This window comes from Cariama cristata, unplaced genomic scaffold (assembly GCF_000690535.1).
Source record: "Cariama cristata isolate BGI_N322 unplaced genomic scaffold, ASM69053v1 scaffold559, whole genome shotgun sequence".
In the NCBI taxonomy this organism is placed as follows: domain Eukaryota; kingdom Metazoa; phylum Chordata; class Aves; order Cariamiformes; family Cariamidae; genus Cariama; species Cariama cristata.
In genome coordinates, this window is record NW_009633804.1 from 78,338 (window position 1) to 95,843 (window position 17,506).

The window sequence follows — 17,506 nt, forward strand, 5'->3', positions numbered from 1 at the left end:
AAGCCAAGGCTAGAAGTGAGAGGGTGAAGTTCCAAAAGTTACAAATTTATACTTAATCCAAGTAAGAACACTAAATACTAAAATGGGCCCCCATTCACATGTGAAAAGGATTTCACCTTTAGAAGGTTCAATTGCATGACAGACATATCAGTTTAGGAAAGACAGGCTGGATTCTGCTTCACTGGATTTAAGATATTTGACAATGACAAAAATAATGTAACTTTTCTAGTTTCATTGAAATTCAACTCCTCTTACTGGTCCAGCAGCAGTTGCTCAATCACACAAATGGATATAAACTGGACAGCATGAAAGGCAACAGCTTTTTTTTTTAACAAGTGTACATGAATTTTTTTTATAACGAGCTTTGTGCAAGATGCCAGCTTCAGAAAGTAAGTCTCTCGCTTTTCTTTTATAGCTGGCATGGGATACCATTTTCTAAGATGGCTCAGATGTCTCAATGAAGTCATCTCCATTTTAAGGGAAGAGTAGGGTGAAAGGGTATGAATCTGTTCATTCAGTTGCCCTGATACAAGGACAAGCTTTCTAACTAACTTTTTTTTTTCTTCCTCATTAAGGAAATCACAAATGCCTTGCCTAATTTTTGTACTAGTGGTGATATCTGGTAATCCGCTGAAGCAGAACTCAACCCAAACTTCTGCATCTGGTATGCTGAAGGTGTAAGAGCAACAGTTTTGGCCAAAGCCAAAACTGTATGCTCTGAATTGATGCTGTATAAATGTAATGATGACAAAACAAAACAAAAACGAACCTGTCACAAATGCAACTGTGAGCACTTTGATTTCCGAAGGGTTAATAAAATAAATATTTTATAAATGTACGCTTTCATTTCAGATCTCATAATCTGGTAATAAATTATGTGATCTCAGCAGATACCTTCTGCTGTACAGTTCAGGTCACAAGCCATCTGAAAGATGTAAAATACTTCACTAGCAAGCTTGTCTCCTGGCTCAGCCAAAAAGAAAGAAAGCATGGAAAGCAAGCACAGAACACAAAGGAAAGCTGTCAATCAAATTATTTCATGCTGTTAGAAACAGTAAAAGAGGGCAGTAAAGTGACCACCTGTAAGACCAGCCAATAACTTCACAACCTGATCACATATCAAACTTTCCCAAACACTTTACTAAGAAAACAGTCAAAATAAAATGGTTTATTTTATAGTGCACAGACAAGTCCTGTTCTTTCCCCTTGGAGTTTTCTGTATATGTCTTTCTAAAAATAGCAGGAAAAGATCATCTATTTTCTGCATTAAGCATGCAATAAAAATTCTGTAAATGTCCAAACTGCGCTGCATGCTTAGAAGGAGTAAATCAAAATAATACTATCATCAGAATTCTATTCAGATATACACATTGTTCAGACTGCACAGCAGTTGAAGCAAACTAAAAAGAACAATAGTAAAGTACATCCCAAATCTAATTAAAAAATTTTGGTAATAGAAGACCGCAGGAAATGCAATTGCTGTGGAAACCTGTACTCCATGGAAACTCTCAAGACCTCTGAGGCCTCTTCGATCTACTCTCTTCTATCTCCATTAACCACTCACCTTTTTCTGACAATATCCCTTTCTTAACCTTTCCTTTAATGGACTCTTTTTGGTCTACAGATGTTTCTGTTTGCTGTTGAATGAATAACCCTGTTTGAATTGGAGCACATGGAACCTTCTCCCCTCTCCTGCTCACCTAAGTTATTTTTATATTTGCTGCTTTTCTACTCCCATGTCTACGGGTACGTATGTTTGGGAGAACAGTAAAAGAGCAGCCTCAGTTCCAAAACATCTCTAATGGAGCGAGATTTGCCCCTATGAGAATGCAAGAAGGCACCTTGAACTCTTTACTCCCTCTACACAGTTGTACAGATCTCTAACTCCTCGGTCTGTCTAAATGCAAACACTTTTTATTCAACTATGATTTATTTTTACAGGAACTAAATTTTTTTTCCAGAGTACATTAGAAAGAACCATTGAAAAAATTCTATGTAAGTATTTAATACATTAGCAATGATTACCAATATCATCACAGGTTGTTCATGCATGAAGCATGCATTTAGGGAAGAGTTGTGTCTGTTCTCATGTGCTTCAAATTTTTTTGAGAACACCCTCAAGTATCTGGTATTTATATATTCCTGCTACACGTATCAGTTTTACAAGCTTTGTTTTTAACTGTGGCTGTTCTCAGAATCCCTTAGGAAATATATACCAGAAAAACAGACCTTTAAAAGTATTAATTTTTTAAGAAATAATTAAAAAAAATGTTCTCCCAACAACTTAACACCATAATCATGGCTAAAATTTTCAGTAGTAACCAAGGTGAAAAGAACCTTCTCTCTTTTGTGAACGTGGTGGAAAAATCCCAATCTGATAGGGCTATCTTAAAATCTGAAACAGCTTCCCCACAAAATACCTCTCCTGAAACAGGGCTGTGCTATTCTCCTTGATTTCAAACCATGTAACACGAGAGAACTTGTTTTTAGTATCAGCTATACAGAGAACACACTGTGTATTCCTAGTGATCACAGGTCTAGCGAGTAAATCCAAAATTAAAAAGTGCTACTCATTTTGTCACCACAGCATCAACGTATAGTCATATTATTGATTAGACTTCTCCTTTCAATGGTGGAGGCTAAGGTACGATGCAGTAGTAAGAATATGTACAGGAAGAAGTTTGTAGGGGTTAGGAACATCGCAAGCTTTCCTTTTAGTATGGAATCAAGGGAGAGTAAACTGAGAAGCAACCCAGAGGACAAGAAATCAAACAGTATAATCTCTCTTTGGGAGTACTGTCCCAATTTGCAGAAAACCGGCATTTTATTTTTTCCTCTATTCTACAGTCTATGAGATTGATTTGATTAGTTCTAATTTCACTGACACAATATTCATAAGTCATTTCCAAAACTGCAACACAGCAGATGTTTTGCAATGTAATTTTAGTCTTTGATATACAGTGGCATTGATAAAAATTTAAGTAATTTTGATTTCTAATGAAATAAGGGGAAAAATACACATCTACAGCTAAAGAATGCCAAAACCTTGCATTATTTCAAAGAGCGATTAAGAAACCAAGCTGCAATGAGCCCTGCAGTATCTCAGACTCCATGCATTTGTTTCTAATAATAAAAGCCCTTAAGGCATCCTTACCCGTTATGTCAAACCAAAGTGGTGTTCCAAGAGGTTCAACAGCTATTACGCCAATCATGTGAGCAACTGGGTCACTTTCCATCACCGTAAAAGAAAAAAATGCTTCCTCAAAATAAATGGGCTCTGTGGGTGGGACAGGCTTTGGAATCCATTCTATGTGAAGCCGCGTAGTTGATGATTTTTGTGGACGACCATTATCTACAGCTTTAATCTGTGAAACAGACACATCTTTTAGGCTACAGGATCACATAAATCATTATGTCACATAAATGGAAAAGTAGTAATAAGCTCCAAGCATGTTTGCTTGTGTGAGATCTATCCGAAAAGGTTAAGTGTCTCTCAAAGTGCCACTTGCCCTTCATTATCTGGGCAGCAAATGGAGAAAAAGTATGCAGCACCTTACAGTAGCACAAACTGTTACCATAAATTCACTTTTATTTTGCTTTCTTCCTGAAAGAGAGTCAAACTGATTGTTTATGTTCCCTCATCGTGTTCATTATCTGTCAAGTTCTGGAAAAGAACAGCAGCTTCTTGATTCACTTTCTTAGTACAAACATCTGAAATCATCCTTTAAAAAAAACAAAACAACCCACAGAATAATACTTCTGGATTTGTTGAAGCTTTCTTCCTTCAGATACTGCAGTCACTCATCTGCCAGCTACTGAATAAGAAGTGATGAGAATACAGATAAAAGAACACTTTACGTATTCACGATATACAAGATTTTGACTCACTGAAAGAATATCATAGTCCCTTGCTGCAGAAAATTTCTTTGATGAAACCACTCCAGTTTTCGGTTCAATAAAGAATTTGCCATGTTCATCACCATCTTCAATGCTGTAAGAGATCTCTGCATTGGGGCCTTCATCTTTATCTGCAGCAATAACTCGATAGATCGGTTCTCTCCTAGTAGTTCTCTCTCGTTCTGGCTTACCACGCTCTGGAAGACGGATTTTGTAGAACTTCTGCAAGAACTGAGGCTTATTGTCATTCTCATCTAAGACTTTCACAATCACCCGTGCAATTGTTGATTTTGCAGGAACACCATTGTCTGTTACAGTTACCTGTTTTTATTAAAAAGGACATGGTTAGCACTCAATTCAAACATGGTCCTTCCAAAAATGCTCTTCCTAAATCAGATTTTCCTACAACTGCCTATGAGAACTGCAAAGTCGTTCTCTAACTTCAGTTACTTAAAGACCATTGCATAAAGCTATTTGGTGAATATTCACAAAAGGCACTACAAAAGCTTATTCAGCTACGACCTTAATATTTTGACGCTTGATGTGTAGCATGTAGGAGTCGATAGACATATATTAAACCTATTTCACTATTTTGCATCGTTGTACCTGAAATATTGAGTACAGGAACAGCACATACATGTAGTATCTCTGATAACAGCTTCACTGTAATAAAATCTTAATATACTTTCAGCCTAGTGTTTCCTTGTAACTTTTCAATTTAATAATTTGATTTTAGACCTCAAAAGATGCAATTGGTAAGAATGTAAGTTTCAGAATTTGACAGGTCTATGCACTAAAAATCCCCTGTATTTTAAGACATAAAATCATTATCTTGTTTGAAAGAAGCTTAAAAAATTCCTTTTGAAGGAAGACACACAACAATCTCTTTCCATGGACTAAATGAAATGGGAAATGAAACCAAATCTGCTCTTCCAGCAATACTCAAAATTCCTACTAAAAAGCCAGGAAATGAGTACAAAATATTCTACAATATTAATTCTAGGACTGACCTGATGTTACTGGCATGGGTAGTGAACAATAATATAATAAAAGTAAGAGTTATGTTAATTTGAAGTCAGAAAACAGGAAAAAATTCTTGTCCACTGGAAAACAATCAAACTAATAGAAGAATTTAGATCATTTATAGGAATCTTACCTATTTGATCCCTTATTAGGTTAGTAAGAGGTTAAATCTGAGAATATGTAAGTTACTTTAGCATCTATTTCAAACAAGAAAAAGATAGGAGGTTTGTATTCCTGCTTCCAGCAAGAGTTCGGTTAGTAGAACAGTTACAGAATCAGGTCCATCATTTTCTGGCTGCACCCTGTCAGGCACATAAAAGCTAACGGGTTCAGACAGACACCAGGCATTTTCAAAGGAAAGTTTAGCTGCTATTACATAAAGCATTTAAAACAAATAAAAATTCTTCACTGTTAACAGTATTGCCTGACTTCTAGCAGTTTAGCTAAATCTCAGTCTCTGAAGGAGGTATGTTCCAAAAAATCCGCATTAAAAACACAAGGAATAATGACTGGTAAAACCGTTTTTTTTCCTTTGTCAATCTTTCATGTTCTTTTCCTTACTTTCTCTTTGCTGTTGGGTTGCTTATGGTTTTAGCTGTAAAATTTTAATCCTTGTGTCTCTCATTTTAAGAACAATTTTATGACCCGGTGCAGCACTCTTCCTGAGCCCTTCTATGGTCTCCCCTTCATTTTCTCTTTTTCTTTTTTCTCCTTTAAAATCATCTTCCTTGACTTAATTTACCTTCCTTATTATTACACAGAAACACACAGGGATGTCTGACGGTCACCTATGCCAGCTCTGCTGTAATTAGATAAACTGAGATATGCTCATCTAATTCTGCCAGATACTTGTCAAAGCTGTAGAGGAATGCAAAATAAAATTAAAAAAAAAATCAAGCACCTAATGTTTCTAACAAATTCTACGGGAAATGTGTTACGCACTGCAGTTTCATTTTGGTTTTCAGTTTGAGAGGAAGATACAAGTCTTTGCTGGAAGGAAGCTCTGTATAGAAGTCAGTCACTACAGCAGGACTAAAAAAACATTATCCGGAAGGTATACAGTTGGACTCAATGATCTTAAGGGTCTTTTCCAATCCAAATGATTCTATGATTCTTTGATCAGTGCTCTGGAGGATGTCGAACAAAAGCAACTCCCCTTAACCCAAACAAAAAACCAGGATATTCCAGTTCCAACAAGCCCACCCCAATTTGGGGAGAATAACTGTTTTTCTTCAAGAATGTGGGTGGTGAATTCCTCCACTGGTTCTTAGGATGCCTTGGGAAATCCGACTATGGAAAAACATAAGGATTCAATGATAACATGGATACAAAATAATGAAATGAATACTAATGGAAGACCAGAATTGAATCCCTGATGAAAAAATGAATCTACATCAACATGAATGAGGGTACAATCAGATATTTTTTTTCTCCCCCCTTCTCACCTATTTTAGGAAAAAAAAAAAAAAGGGAATACAAGTGAAACATGGTATAACTTGCAAGCATGAAGGAAATGAAAAAGCATGAGTAAAGTGATTAACCACAACAAAACACAAGAAATGCAACATGAAAAGCAAGTATTCATGCTCATCTCTAACAGATGGTAGATTTCCATATATATGAATATCTGTTTTTCCTTTAGTACTTGTAATGGAACACCACCATGTACCTTTCAGTTTGAAAAAAACCAAAAAAACAAAACACATCCCAAAAGAGCAAATTTCAAGGGGTATGGAATAACTTAGCCATTAACATAAAATTAGCATTGCCCTAAGCCCAGCAGAAAAAAAAAAGGCAAATCTGAGGAAAATCTAGTTTGATTTGAATGCAACATCAGTTTTGAAGGCATTATTGACATAACAAACAGAATACTAATATATGAGAGAATAACATGAAGCCAACCTAAAATAATTGCATGAAAAAGTGCCAATTGGCACTCAGAAAACAGTTACAAGTTGGGAATAAAAGAATGGGGCATATTAATTACTATTATGTAAGCAGGAGTGCAATCAAGGATCAAATTTAATAGCAAACAAGGACTAAACCCACCAACCCATCTGGTCAACATATCAATGCTCAATTAATTAGCCAGATGCTAAGTTGGCTCATAATAGTGCCCACTATTCTGTGCATTTCTGGGTCTTCTTCCAACCTATTTTTAAAGTTGTAAACATAAAACTAACAAATGGGAAAACTGCTATTTTGTGCCATGCCGTCTGTCTATATCACTCTGTAGTTAAGTGTTCTTGCGTTGAGTACTTTGCAGACTTTTAAATAAAACTTTAACAACCAGCTGAGATTCAAAATGAAGGAAGAATGAAGAATATAAACAATACCAGCAGGCAATAACCAATATTCCAAACAAAAGAGCAATCAGCTTAATGTATCTTTATGGAGAATGCTGAAAACAGGAGGATTTATGTACCATTGTGTGATACCGTAACCTTAAGAAAAACTTTCTGAGTTCTGTACATGTTATCTTCCTATAACTTAAGGTTACATGAGCAGGCATGACTGCAAGCAAACTGCCCATAACATTACACCGCTAGTGTGATCTCTGACATAAGATATGGCCGAGAACAAGTAGCACACTCCCACATATTGCCTAACTGCATCCTGAAAATTCACACAATTCAGGCACCATTCTCAACAGGCAACTTGGACATGGCCACCCTCTTCCAAGGATAAGGTACAAACAAAGCCATACTGTGCCAGGTAGTTTCAGGGTCAGAGAATGATCCACAACTCCTTTTATTTACTGTATAAATCTAAGACAAAAGCCAGCATAATATGCATAGGAGTAAAAATCATGAGATACCAATTTTATAACCAATATACATAGCAGTGGTCAAGAAATAACTAACATGAAGTGCTTTGGGAAACTGACACAAGCAGATTTAAGGAGGCAATTTGAAAAGAGAATAATATAATGACTTTACCATTTACAGGAATAACATGTCTAGTACTAAATCAGATTTGCCACTTAATTAGCTTTGCTACTACTACTAGAAACACACTGCAGAGGAAATTCCACCTTCTTGCTACTTGGGTGCAAAGAGTTCTTTCCAAAGTTGATAGACAAATTAAAATGGTGATAAAAATTTGGTCCAACAGCTGCATTAATCCAGCCTGCAATGCACCAAAGGGATAGAAAAGGGCTAGGAAGACTGCATGTACACCGGGGTTCCGTAAAAGGATAGTTTGTGCTATCAAGGAATACATTCACCTCCAAGTCTATGCAGTCCCTGCATTCCTATTAGAAAACTTTTCTACAGATTTCACAAGTCTTGAGTAAATCCAGACTTGCTTCTCTAGCTTTAATGCTAGTTTTGTCGACTCACATTGCAGTCTTTTATCTGTCATCCAGGAAGAGAGGAACAGTAACGGTTCCAGATAAATCTTAGTATGGATCTATCACTGTGAATATGAAGTCCTCATTGCAGGTGAAGTACAATGCCGTCACACTCCATGACAACGTTGTGAAACTGGAAGACTCACAGTTGTCTATGTGTTTTTCCTTCATGTTGTTTGACAGACAATGAGAATAGCTATTACACAAATTCCAGGCAATCAATTAAATGTAGCTAAATAAAATATGTCACAAATTTCATGCTCTTGGACTCCGACTCTATAATGCATATTTTGCAACTCATCTACTTATGTAATTGATAAATATGTTCCACAGAAAAAAGGTCTACTCACAATGTGTCTGTATTCTCAATGTTAAAAAAAGATTCTGCACTTCTTTTTCAGGGGTCTACAGTCAGCAAAAGGCATGCTGAAATAGCTATTCCAATAATTACACAGGAAGATAAAAAAAAAGGAATCGCACTCCTTTTAACAATCATGCCTTTGTTTGAAAGAAAATCTTGGTTTATAGATATAAAACCAAAAAATTGCCTTCTATCTTAATTCTTTTCATATGAAAACGTCCCAACACACTGTTTTTATAAGATAGGTAGTTTTCTTCATTGCAATATAATGAACACAGAAGCAAATTACTTCTGAAATCCAGTTCTCTAAATTCTTCATATAGTATTCAAGTATGGTAAACTTAACTCTCTGTGAAAGAGCAATGAACTTACAGTCACTGTTTTTCAGAGAACTAAAGAAATTATTTACCTCCAGTATGTGCTCTGCCTGCTGCTCTCGATCCAGTTTTCTAGACGTGGTTGTAATTAGACCTGTAAACATAAAAGAATAATTAATCAGGTCCTTCAAGAAAATAATGTGAACGAAGGTTAGATTAAACTAGTAGTTACTGATATACCCAATCTCAATTTCTTCTTAGGCAGTCTCTTCTATGTTTGCAGAACTTATGCTTTAATTAAGGGAAGGGGTAAGGGGTTTCCAGTCCTTGAGGGCTGTGAAAATATTCTTTGCAATCTGAAAGCTAAACCGTTGTAGCCCTTAAGACAGACATAGTTCAATTTTCCAACACATCTGTGCATGTCATGCTTCTGTCAGGAGTAGTGTATGTAATTCTCTCACAAAGTCTTCTTTGCAGAGGGTGTTCATATGCCTTATTGAAAGGGTGCTTACACACATTATTTGAATAATTAGCAATCTCCTCAGGAGAACCGTCTATTTGTATCTTTAGTGATAACCACAGAAAAAGGATGACCTGAAGAGATGCACTAACGGTGGAAATCAGAGCAATTTCTGTGTGTTGGCTTGATTTGACAATGACAAGGAGTCAAACAGTTGCTGTTGGCAATAGCAGAGAATGAGCACAAGTTTTTGATGCATGATGTCAGACTTTGTTGCAAGAGTTTAATACATCCTTGATGCAAGATTAGGAAGGCATGATGAGTTTTGCTTTAAATGAAGTAAGTCAAAGAGTAAAAGGTGACAAAAATACAGTGAAATCTAAATACAAAAGGATCTTAATTGAATTAATTTGCCCTAGCAGTAGGTTCAAAATTTTAACTATTAAGTTTCATGAAAAATGAACTCAGTCAACTCTCATTTATAGTTGAATGGCTTGCTATGGTGTGAGTTAACTGTGTCATGGAAGCAGACACAAGAGATAACTCAGTTTCTCTGCTGCACGAAAGCCATTAACCTGTTTGCAGGTACAACTTGGCCCCACAAACACCATCGCTGTATTCACGTGGCACTTAGTGCCTCTGCTAGTAAATCCTGTTAGACCCAACTTGGCTTTTCATGGAGCAACCACCACGATTTGGATTCACCCAACTTAAGCCACTACTGCCCAAAGCATCCCATATTCTCTGCTGCAGGAATCCAGCATATGCTAGATACAGAAGACGCTGCAATGTCATGAGACCTTTTATTCAACTATCCCAGTTTTTTTACAGTGACAGGAAAGCACTGGAATCTTGATCCTTAATTGTCAAAGCTGAAAAACAGGGAAGCAATTATCCAATTAAGGACAAAATAGAGATCAAAACATAGGTTGCATACTTCATGCTCCTTTTTCTAACTATAGCATAAGCTTTTTATTAATGAGACCTCTTATAAGCAAAATCAAAATCCATTTATAAAGTTTTCAAGGTTGATCTGCTACAATGAAAAAGCCTTCAATTTTGTCTCACAGGTGATAAAAAATAGAGCAAGTAAGTTAGAAGAGCAATAAAGATTTCAATTTCACTTTAAAGAGAAAGGCCAATAGAAACAGAATTGTATACCACCAGTGCATACCTACTCAATGCTCCTGCCAAAATACAGTTGTATTCTACATATAACAACAAAATAGACAGCCTGTACCAAATAATATGAACAAAACCTATGCAAGGCAATATTACAGCTGTCAAATGTTCAAACAACTATTCTTCAAAAAATAGATAGTGTAAGTAATAGCTGTTTCAGTTATGGTCAAATCTGCCCTTGTTTTTCCAGCAATTTGGTTTTCTGGTCAATACAACTCAAACAGGTAAGCAGAAAAATATCCAGTAAGAACAAAATGCATATGCTTTGATCTGCTAAAATTTCCAGTCTTTTCAACCAAGCATGCCACACTTCTGTTAAAACACTTCAGACCCATAACAGAAGGGTTTAGTCTTCACCATATATATCCTGTATATTCAGCAGAAACTAATGCCAACAAAGGAAATGTAACACTTCTGGATTTAGAATCACATACACATGCATGACATTCTTTGTATTTAACTCTTTACTGCTAGCTACTTTCCTAAGTGAAAATTTAGCTTCAGTGAAATGTTTCACTACAGCTTAAGACTGTAAAAGGTTTGATTATGGCAATCACTGAGTTTTTTGTATTATAAAATGCTGCATCAACAGATTTCATCAGTTGTTGAAGAGCTTTTCTGAATTAAGGCTGTGATAATAAGGCTGAGTTCCTATGCAGCGTGGCTTTTGTGACTGCCCATTAAGAGGGTTGGGGAGAACCTCTGGACCTAATATAAGTCAATCACTCTGCTCTTTCTACTGAAAACAAAAGTTCTCAAACGTTTTGGATTAAGCTCTCTCTTTTCTGTACCACTTTGGAGATCTTGCCATGCTCCTCCCTCTCCACAAATAAATGAACCACCACACCTTTGCATACACCACATCCCTACAGAAATGACAAGTAGATGATGATTTCAATTAATCTCTGAAGAAGTCTACAACATAATCAGTTTTGAAATCCTTACTATGAGGTAGGGAGAATCTGTGCACTGCTGAATGAGAGAAATGACAACATGTGTGAGGAACAGATCACTGACAAACCATTCATTTTTGAAGCAAAACTGACTCAGAGAGCATTGTTTTGCAGTCATATTTTCCTGTTTTCCTTCTGCCTCCTCTTACCAACCCCCCCAGCCCCAAACCCAATAGGAACAATGAGCTCCAGTAATTCACATCACTGACTATTATTCCATCTGGAAATCAATGCACACTATGGCAGGATGGGTCAAACATCCTTGGGAAAACACAAGTTTACAACAAACATTTCTAAGATAATGATGAGTAAATGGTATCTCTAGCGAATTGGTGCAATTTTTCCATTCAGTAATGTTTCAAAACTCACCTCATCAGAAACATTTTCATAACAGCTGCTTAATAATTTAGAGAGACTTTGGATAAAACACAGCTGTTCTGCCTCACTAGCCAGAGAGGTAGTATAATGAACTGAAACTAACTGTAAACATCCATAACAAGAACAAAACAAAAAAACCACACACCAGGTAACAAATACAACTGTATTCTCCCTCCCTTCCCCTGTTGAGTTTACATTCTGGGGATACCTGCTGTCTATTTGAGGTCTACTGAAAAATTGAAATAGTTATAACTGTATTCAAATAAAATTTACTTCAGATTTCTATTTTAAACAGTATTAAAACAAACAGACAAAAATGCAACCACAGCATTCAGTTATGTAAATAAATATATAACTGCTACGTTTTGAACAGAAAGTAGCACGAGAGAGCTGACATTAGCAGGGATTTCTTTTATCCCATATAAGCTTTCATCTCAGTGCCCAGTTACATCATGTTACCTCGGTATCTGAAAAACAGCACATCAACAACAAATTCCATTCAATGCTGAAATGGCAATCTCTTTAAAAAAACCCTAGAACATTAGGTGGGCACCATGTTAAGAATGTTAGTATTAATTCCATGCTATTAGCTATCTTTACGGCACGGATGATCTCAGTGATGGAAGAAGTAGCATCAGAAAAAGTGGTCTTTGCAAGGAGAGGAGGAAAGCTTAACATTTTTGTCTTTCTATATATACATCACACATTCCCTACTACAGGCACACCTACAAACGCATGCTTTCACAGGTATACATAGACTTTCCAGCTGCACATTCAGATTGAGATGATGAAGGGTCTGGAGCTGGATGGGAGTTTGGCTGTTAGCCAGGGCTAACCCACCACAATCCAAGACACTAAAGCAGATGCCAAGTCTACCAAGCTGACTCCAATGAGTTTGAATCAATAAGCTTGATTTTAATGTACTATAACACTATTTGAATTTTAGTGTATGAAAAGAAATACAGTTTCTCTGATCTTTGAATGCATTGGCACTGAAGGTTTAAAGAAATATGGAGAGCAGTTACAACATTTTTTATCACTAACTTCAACAGATACAAGACATTGGAATTAAATATAAAGGAGGTCACACTTTGTTGATGAGATTTTTGGTGTTGAATGCAAACCATAACCAGTCAGCAAAAATAGTTTCTCTGCATGACTGCAACTCAGTCAGTTAAAAGCTTTAGATCAGTTGACTTATAATATATTATTATTTAAGCTCTCATTCCCCCACTTCAACCTCAAAAACGATAAATATCTAATGAATGTTAAAAACAATTATCTTGGTATCTTCTTTACAAGGTCTTAACATATACATCAGCGTAAGAGTTGAAGGAAGTATGGATTTTAAATTCACATGTGGCTGTAATGATAATCTAGTTTGACTACTGCATAACGCAACCCTAAAGCACTGTGCAAATTACAGCATACATTCGGTAAGTTGAAGACCAATTATGTCTCTTCAAGTGATAAAGATGCTGTTGCACCTCAAGGCAGGATTTCCTACTAATCATCCTCATTTAAGAAACAGTGTATTATATCCAATTCAAGACAGCTTTCCCTTCTAGACAGAGGAATGTATCTTTCATCTGATAGACTAAGCAGCCCACTGGAATCAGACGTTTCCTCCTCATGAAAGTACTTAGTGTGATCAAGTCATGTCTTAGACATCTCTGGTAATACAGTGAGTGTCACGTCTCACTGTCAGAAAGATCTCTTATGATGTGGTTTTAAACCGCTTCCAATATCTCAACACTTTCTGAAATACGGACAAAATGATTGATAAGCACAATAAACCATGATTGTTTCATCACTGCCACAGAAAGAGACTATTCTTTTCAGCCCTCTTTCTTTCAACTTCACTATCATTTACACCTAACTAACTTTACAAACAGTGACCATCAGAAAAGGCCCACATTTGCTTTCTAAAGATGTTCAGACAAGCTTTTTGACAAGACTGTAGTCAAATCTTGTTTCCTATGTAAGCCAGGACAAGGCTTCACAACCAAAGTAAATAAACAGGCTAATAAAAACAGGTCAATGAAAAGTAACAGCAGAGGGATTTAAGAACAGATTTCAGCTTTGCAGCTGACAAAATATAAACTCCATATCTTACCAGTCATGTATAGATGATGATTATAAGCCAGATAGTATGCCACTGTAATATATCACCATGGAGGCAGGCCGCTGAGTTAAAAAACAAACACAACCATAGTTCTAACCAGCTATCATTCTGGAGAAAGTACATCATAAAGGAACTGAACAGCTTTGGTTTACAGAGTCCTAAAGATAATTCCTTAGCAATTTGACTTGCTTTTCATTCCTAAACTCTTCCTTGTCCTGAGCACCTTAATAGCTCTCAATAAAACCAGCAACAGAATTGTCACCAGTAATTTTCAAGTGCTGAAAATATGACTGTAAACATACAGTCCCAAAAGAAACTAGCAATATCATTCACAAGCACATTAAATGGCTGCAAATGCCTCTTCTGCTCAAATAAAACATTTAAAAGCAATCACTTCTGTTCTTTCAATAAAGACTGTAAAAATGATACCACTTTTCAAGAGAAATCAAGAGCCCAGGTTCCTCTTCCCACTGTCTTAGCTGAGTACTCTACCCATTAGCTACAGAGTTACATTACTGCTTGCTTGTTCTCTCTGGTCTCTTGCATCTTACCTTTTTTTTGCTATACAGTTGTTTAGGTAGAGCAAAGATCACTTCTGCCTAGCACAGCTCACAGCCTGTGGCTTAGCAGGCTTTCTAGGCAGTTTCTTAGCTGCCTTTCCTAGGCAGTTTAAATCTAATTTTGGGGCTAAGAGAGTAGTTTTACACTTCATGTATGAATTTTCTGATCAGGGTATTTTACAAAAATGAGTTACATAACTCTATAAATAGATAGTTTGAGAAAAATTAAAAGGGAGGCTTACTGCAGTACACTGTGCTCAGATCAGTGTTCTCTTTCTGTTAAGTATAGCATGACTGCACTCCACTAGTGCAGTCTTTCACAGCTTCGGTGCCTTTCCCCCCTTCAATTCCCATTTGCAACAGTTCAGGCAAAAGCCAGCAGAACATTACCACAGTGTACAGGCACCTAGGTAAACTCCAGACTGAAAGGTCTAAAATGCTTTGTAGAACTACACACTCGATTTGCTCTTCAGATCACCTTTTCATTTAGGCACTTCCTTATTCCTGTTTCGGATGCTGATGCATATGCTCTGGATTTCATCCACAAAAAGACATTTTTGGCACATTTATCCCAGCTGAATAAATGCCCTTTGAATGGTACTCCATGAAAAGTAAAGTAATAATTGAGATCTCAGTCCTACCCATATCAGGATTGCACCAAATAAGAGATAACTAGCCTAGTCCATAGGGGCATGCTTGTGTCAGCACATTAGATATTTATTGAAGTACAGTAGTATCAGTGTTTATGGGTTTTTAACTTGTTGCCAAGACAGACTGTAAACTTAGTATATAGGGTCAAAAAGTAAGTTACTTAATCCTATGGCTGATATTTCATACCGCCAGTCACCACGTTAATCAGTAACGAGGCAACTTAACTACTCAATCCTACTACTACAAAGTGTAAGTGCAAGGTACACGTCTGAAGTTAAGAGTCACTTCCCTGACCTACTTTAACAGCATCCAGATACAAAGACTTGGAATTCACTGATCAGAGTACTCATTAACCATTTTACTGATTGCAAGCAGGGAGCAAAGAAAAGCAACCCACCAAAGGTTATTAATGCATGGTATAAGGAGGAAAAAACACTTCACATAAACAACTAAGTCATCCAATCCAATAAGCATTGTGGAGGTTCAATTTCAACTAGATTTCAAATGAAGTACAAAAATCTGTGTTAAGTGATTGTATAATTATAGAAAACTGCTCAAATGTATCCTACAAAAGTAAACCACATAGGTTTGTATACTGCAATTATTCACGGAGTACATTATTTTCCATCAGGATTTACTAATAGAGTGGTATAACTGCTTCTACAGTAATTCTTCTACTAGTAAAACTACCTGGGGAATAATTAAAGCAAATAAATAATCACATACTCCCAAATAGCTACACTAGAAAAATAAACCTAAGTCTAAGATCCTGAATTCTGAGTGCTTGAACGCATTTAGGGTATGTCCAGTTTCATTGTCAATCATATTCTCTTGGTAGTTAATTTCTCTCATACATAAGAAGATAAAAACCAGAAGTGTAAGTCATAACCAGTATAAGACGAAATCACAAAAAAGAGTACCTAATAAAAAAAACAGCCAAAATAATTTTAATGGAAAATAAAAAAACAAAACCTAAGTATGATTATTGAAAGGAAAAAAGTGATGATAAAAATCCTGCAGAATGAACTTCGATCTTACTATCAAAAGAACACTATCAATTTTTGTTATCTCTTTGCTTACCTTGCAAAAATACTCTTGCCTTCAGCGCCATCTGGTACACTAAAGCCACACCAATTCAAAGCTCAAATGCCTTCAGCAATTAACTAAGTAACCTGATCTTCATCACTCGCCTTTATTATCTCATTTTGAGACACTCCATCTTCAATAATGAAGTACTGAGTTATTGCCATAAAATCTCACATCATCTTGAGAGACCTTTTCAAACCTGACATAATCTTACTGGATTTACAGTGCTTGAACAAAGAAAGAAACCACACACTCCTTTACAAACTTGGCTTCCCCTCCCCTCCCTCCCGAACAAAGTAAATGCATTTTTCAGCTTATAGTAGCCTGCACTGAGTTGTTAATATGGTTTTTAAAAAATCATGACCATTTAAGACCACTTATTAAAAGACTTCCTCTGCCACAGAAATTTTACCATTTCACAATTAATATCCCATAAAACTGTTGCAACACACAGGTGGATTAAAGAAGACTGACAAATTCACAAAGAAAGAATGTATACAGTCTTTGGAATTTACTCTGCTGGTAAATCTATTTACAGTCGGTAAATATTGTCTTTGAAATGCAAGGTAGCTAAAAAAAATTTAATTTTGAACTTTTTTCATTGAATTAACTGAAAGTGTTCATCAACAAGAAGATTTGTAGTTACAGTTAAATACCAACAACCATAAAGTCAAAGTCTGCGTGCATTGCAACTACACCTCGCCACACAAACAACCTAAACCCGAGATTTAACAAGTTATTACAGTAAGTTAAGAATACATGATTTCAAAGAGACATATCAGAGCAGGTTTCCATGTTGGTAATTGTCTTGAGGTCAAAATTGCTCTTATGCAATTCAACTGTTTTTACTAGAACTGTGTTTCAGTCACAAAACAGTGTTTTGGTTGCAATTGCAGAATATAACTAATGACAGCGTTGGTTGAGAACAACTGTAAGTAACATGAGAAATTACTGAACTCTTTTTGGCATTTAATAAAATTCTACAAAGAGGAAAACGTATTATGGGGGACGAGTAGAAAGTCTGATACTACTTAAATTCTTTTTTTTTTTTTTTTTACAAAGTATGACAACAGCTGTTTAAAACTTTCTGATAGAATGAAGTGATATAATTCTATGTGAAATAAGAAATTAAAATGTCTAAAGTTTCTTAGTATTTAGCAT

At 36.1% G+C, this 17,506-nt stretch overlaps 1 protein-coding gene across 3 annotated transcripts in view; it reads right to left on the reverse strand.

Moving 5' to 3' along the window:
• FAT1 (FAT atypical cadherin 1) overlaps positions 1-17,506 on the reverse strand; it is a 101,999-nt gene that overhangs the window by 43,926 nt on the left and 40,567 nt on the right. For all 3 annotated transcript variants that reach the window (XM_009706878.1, XM_009706877.1, XM_009706876.1), the window contains exons 3-5: positions 9,043-9,104; positions 3,889-4,218; positions 3,155-3,365 (exon numbers count right to left, since the gene is read on the reverse strand). In XM_009706878.1, the coding sequence (XP_009705180.1) occupies positions 3,155-3,365; positions 3,889-4,218; positions 9,043-9,104 (603 nt within the window). The remainder of the gene's footprint in view (positions 1-3,154; positions 3,366-3,888; positions 4,219-9,042; positions 9,105-17,506) is intronic.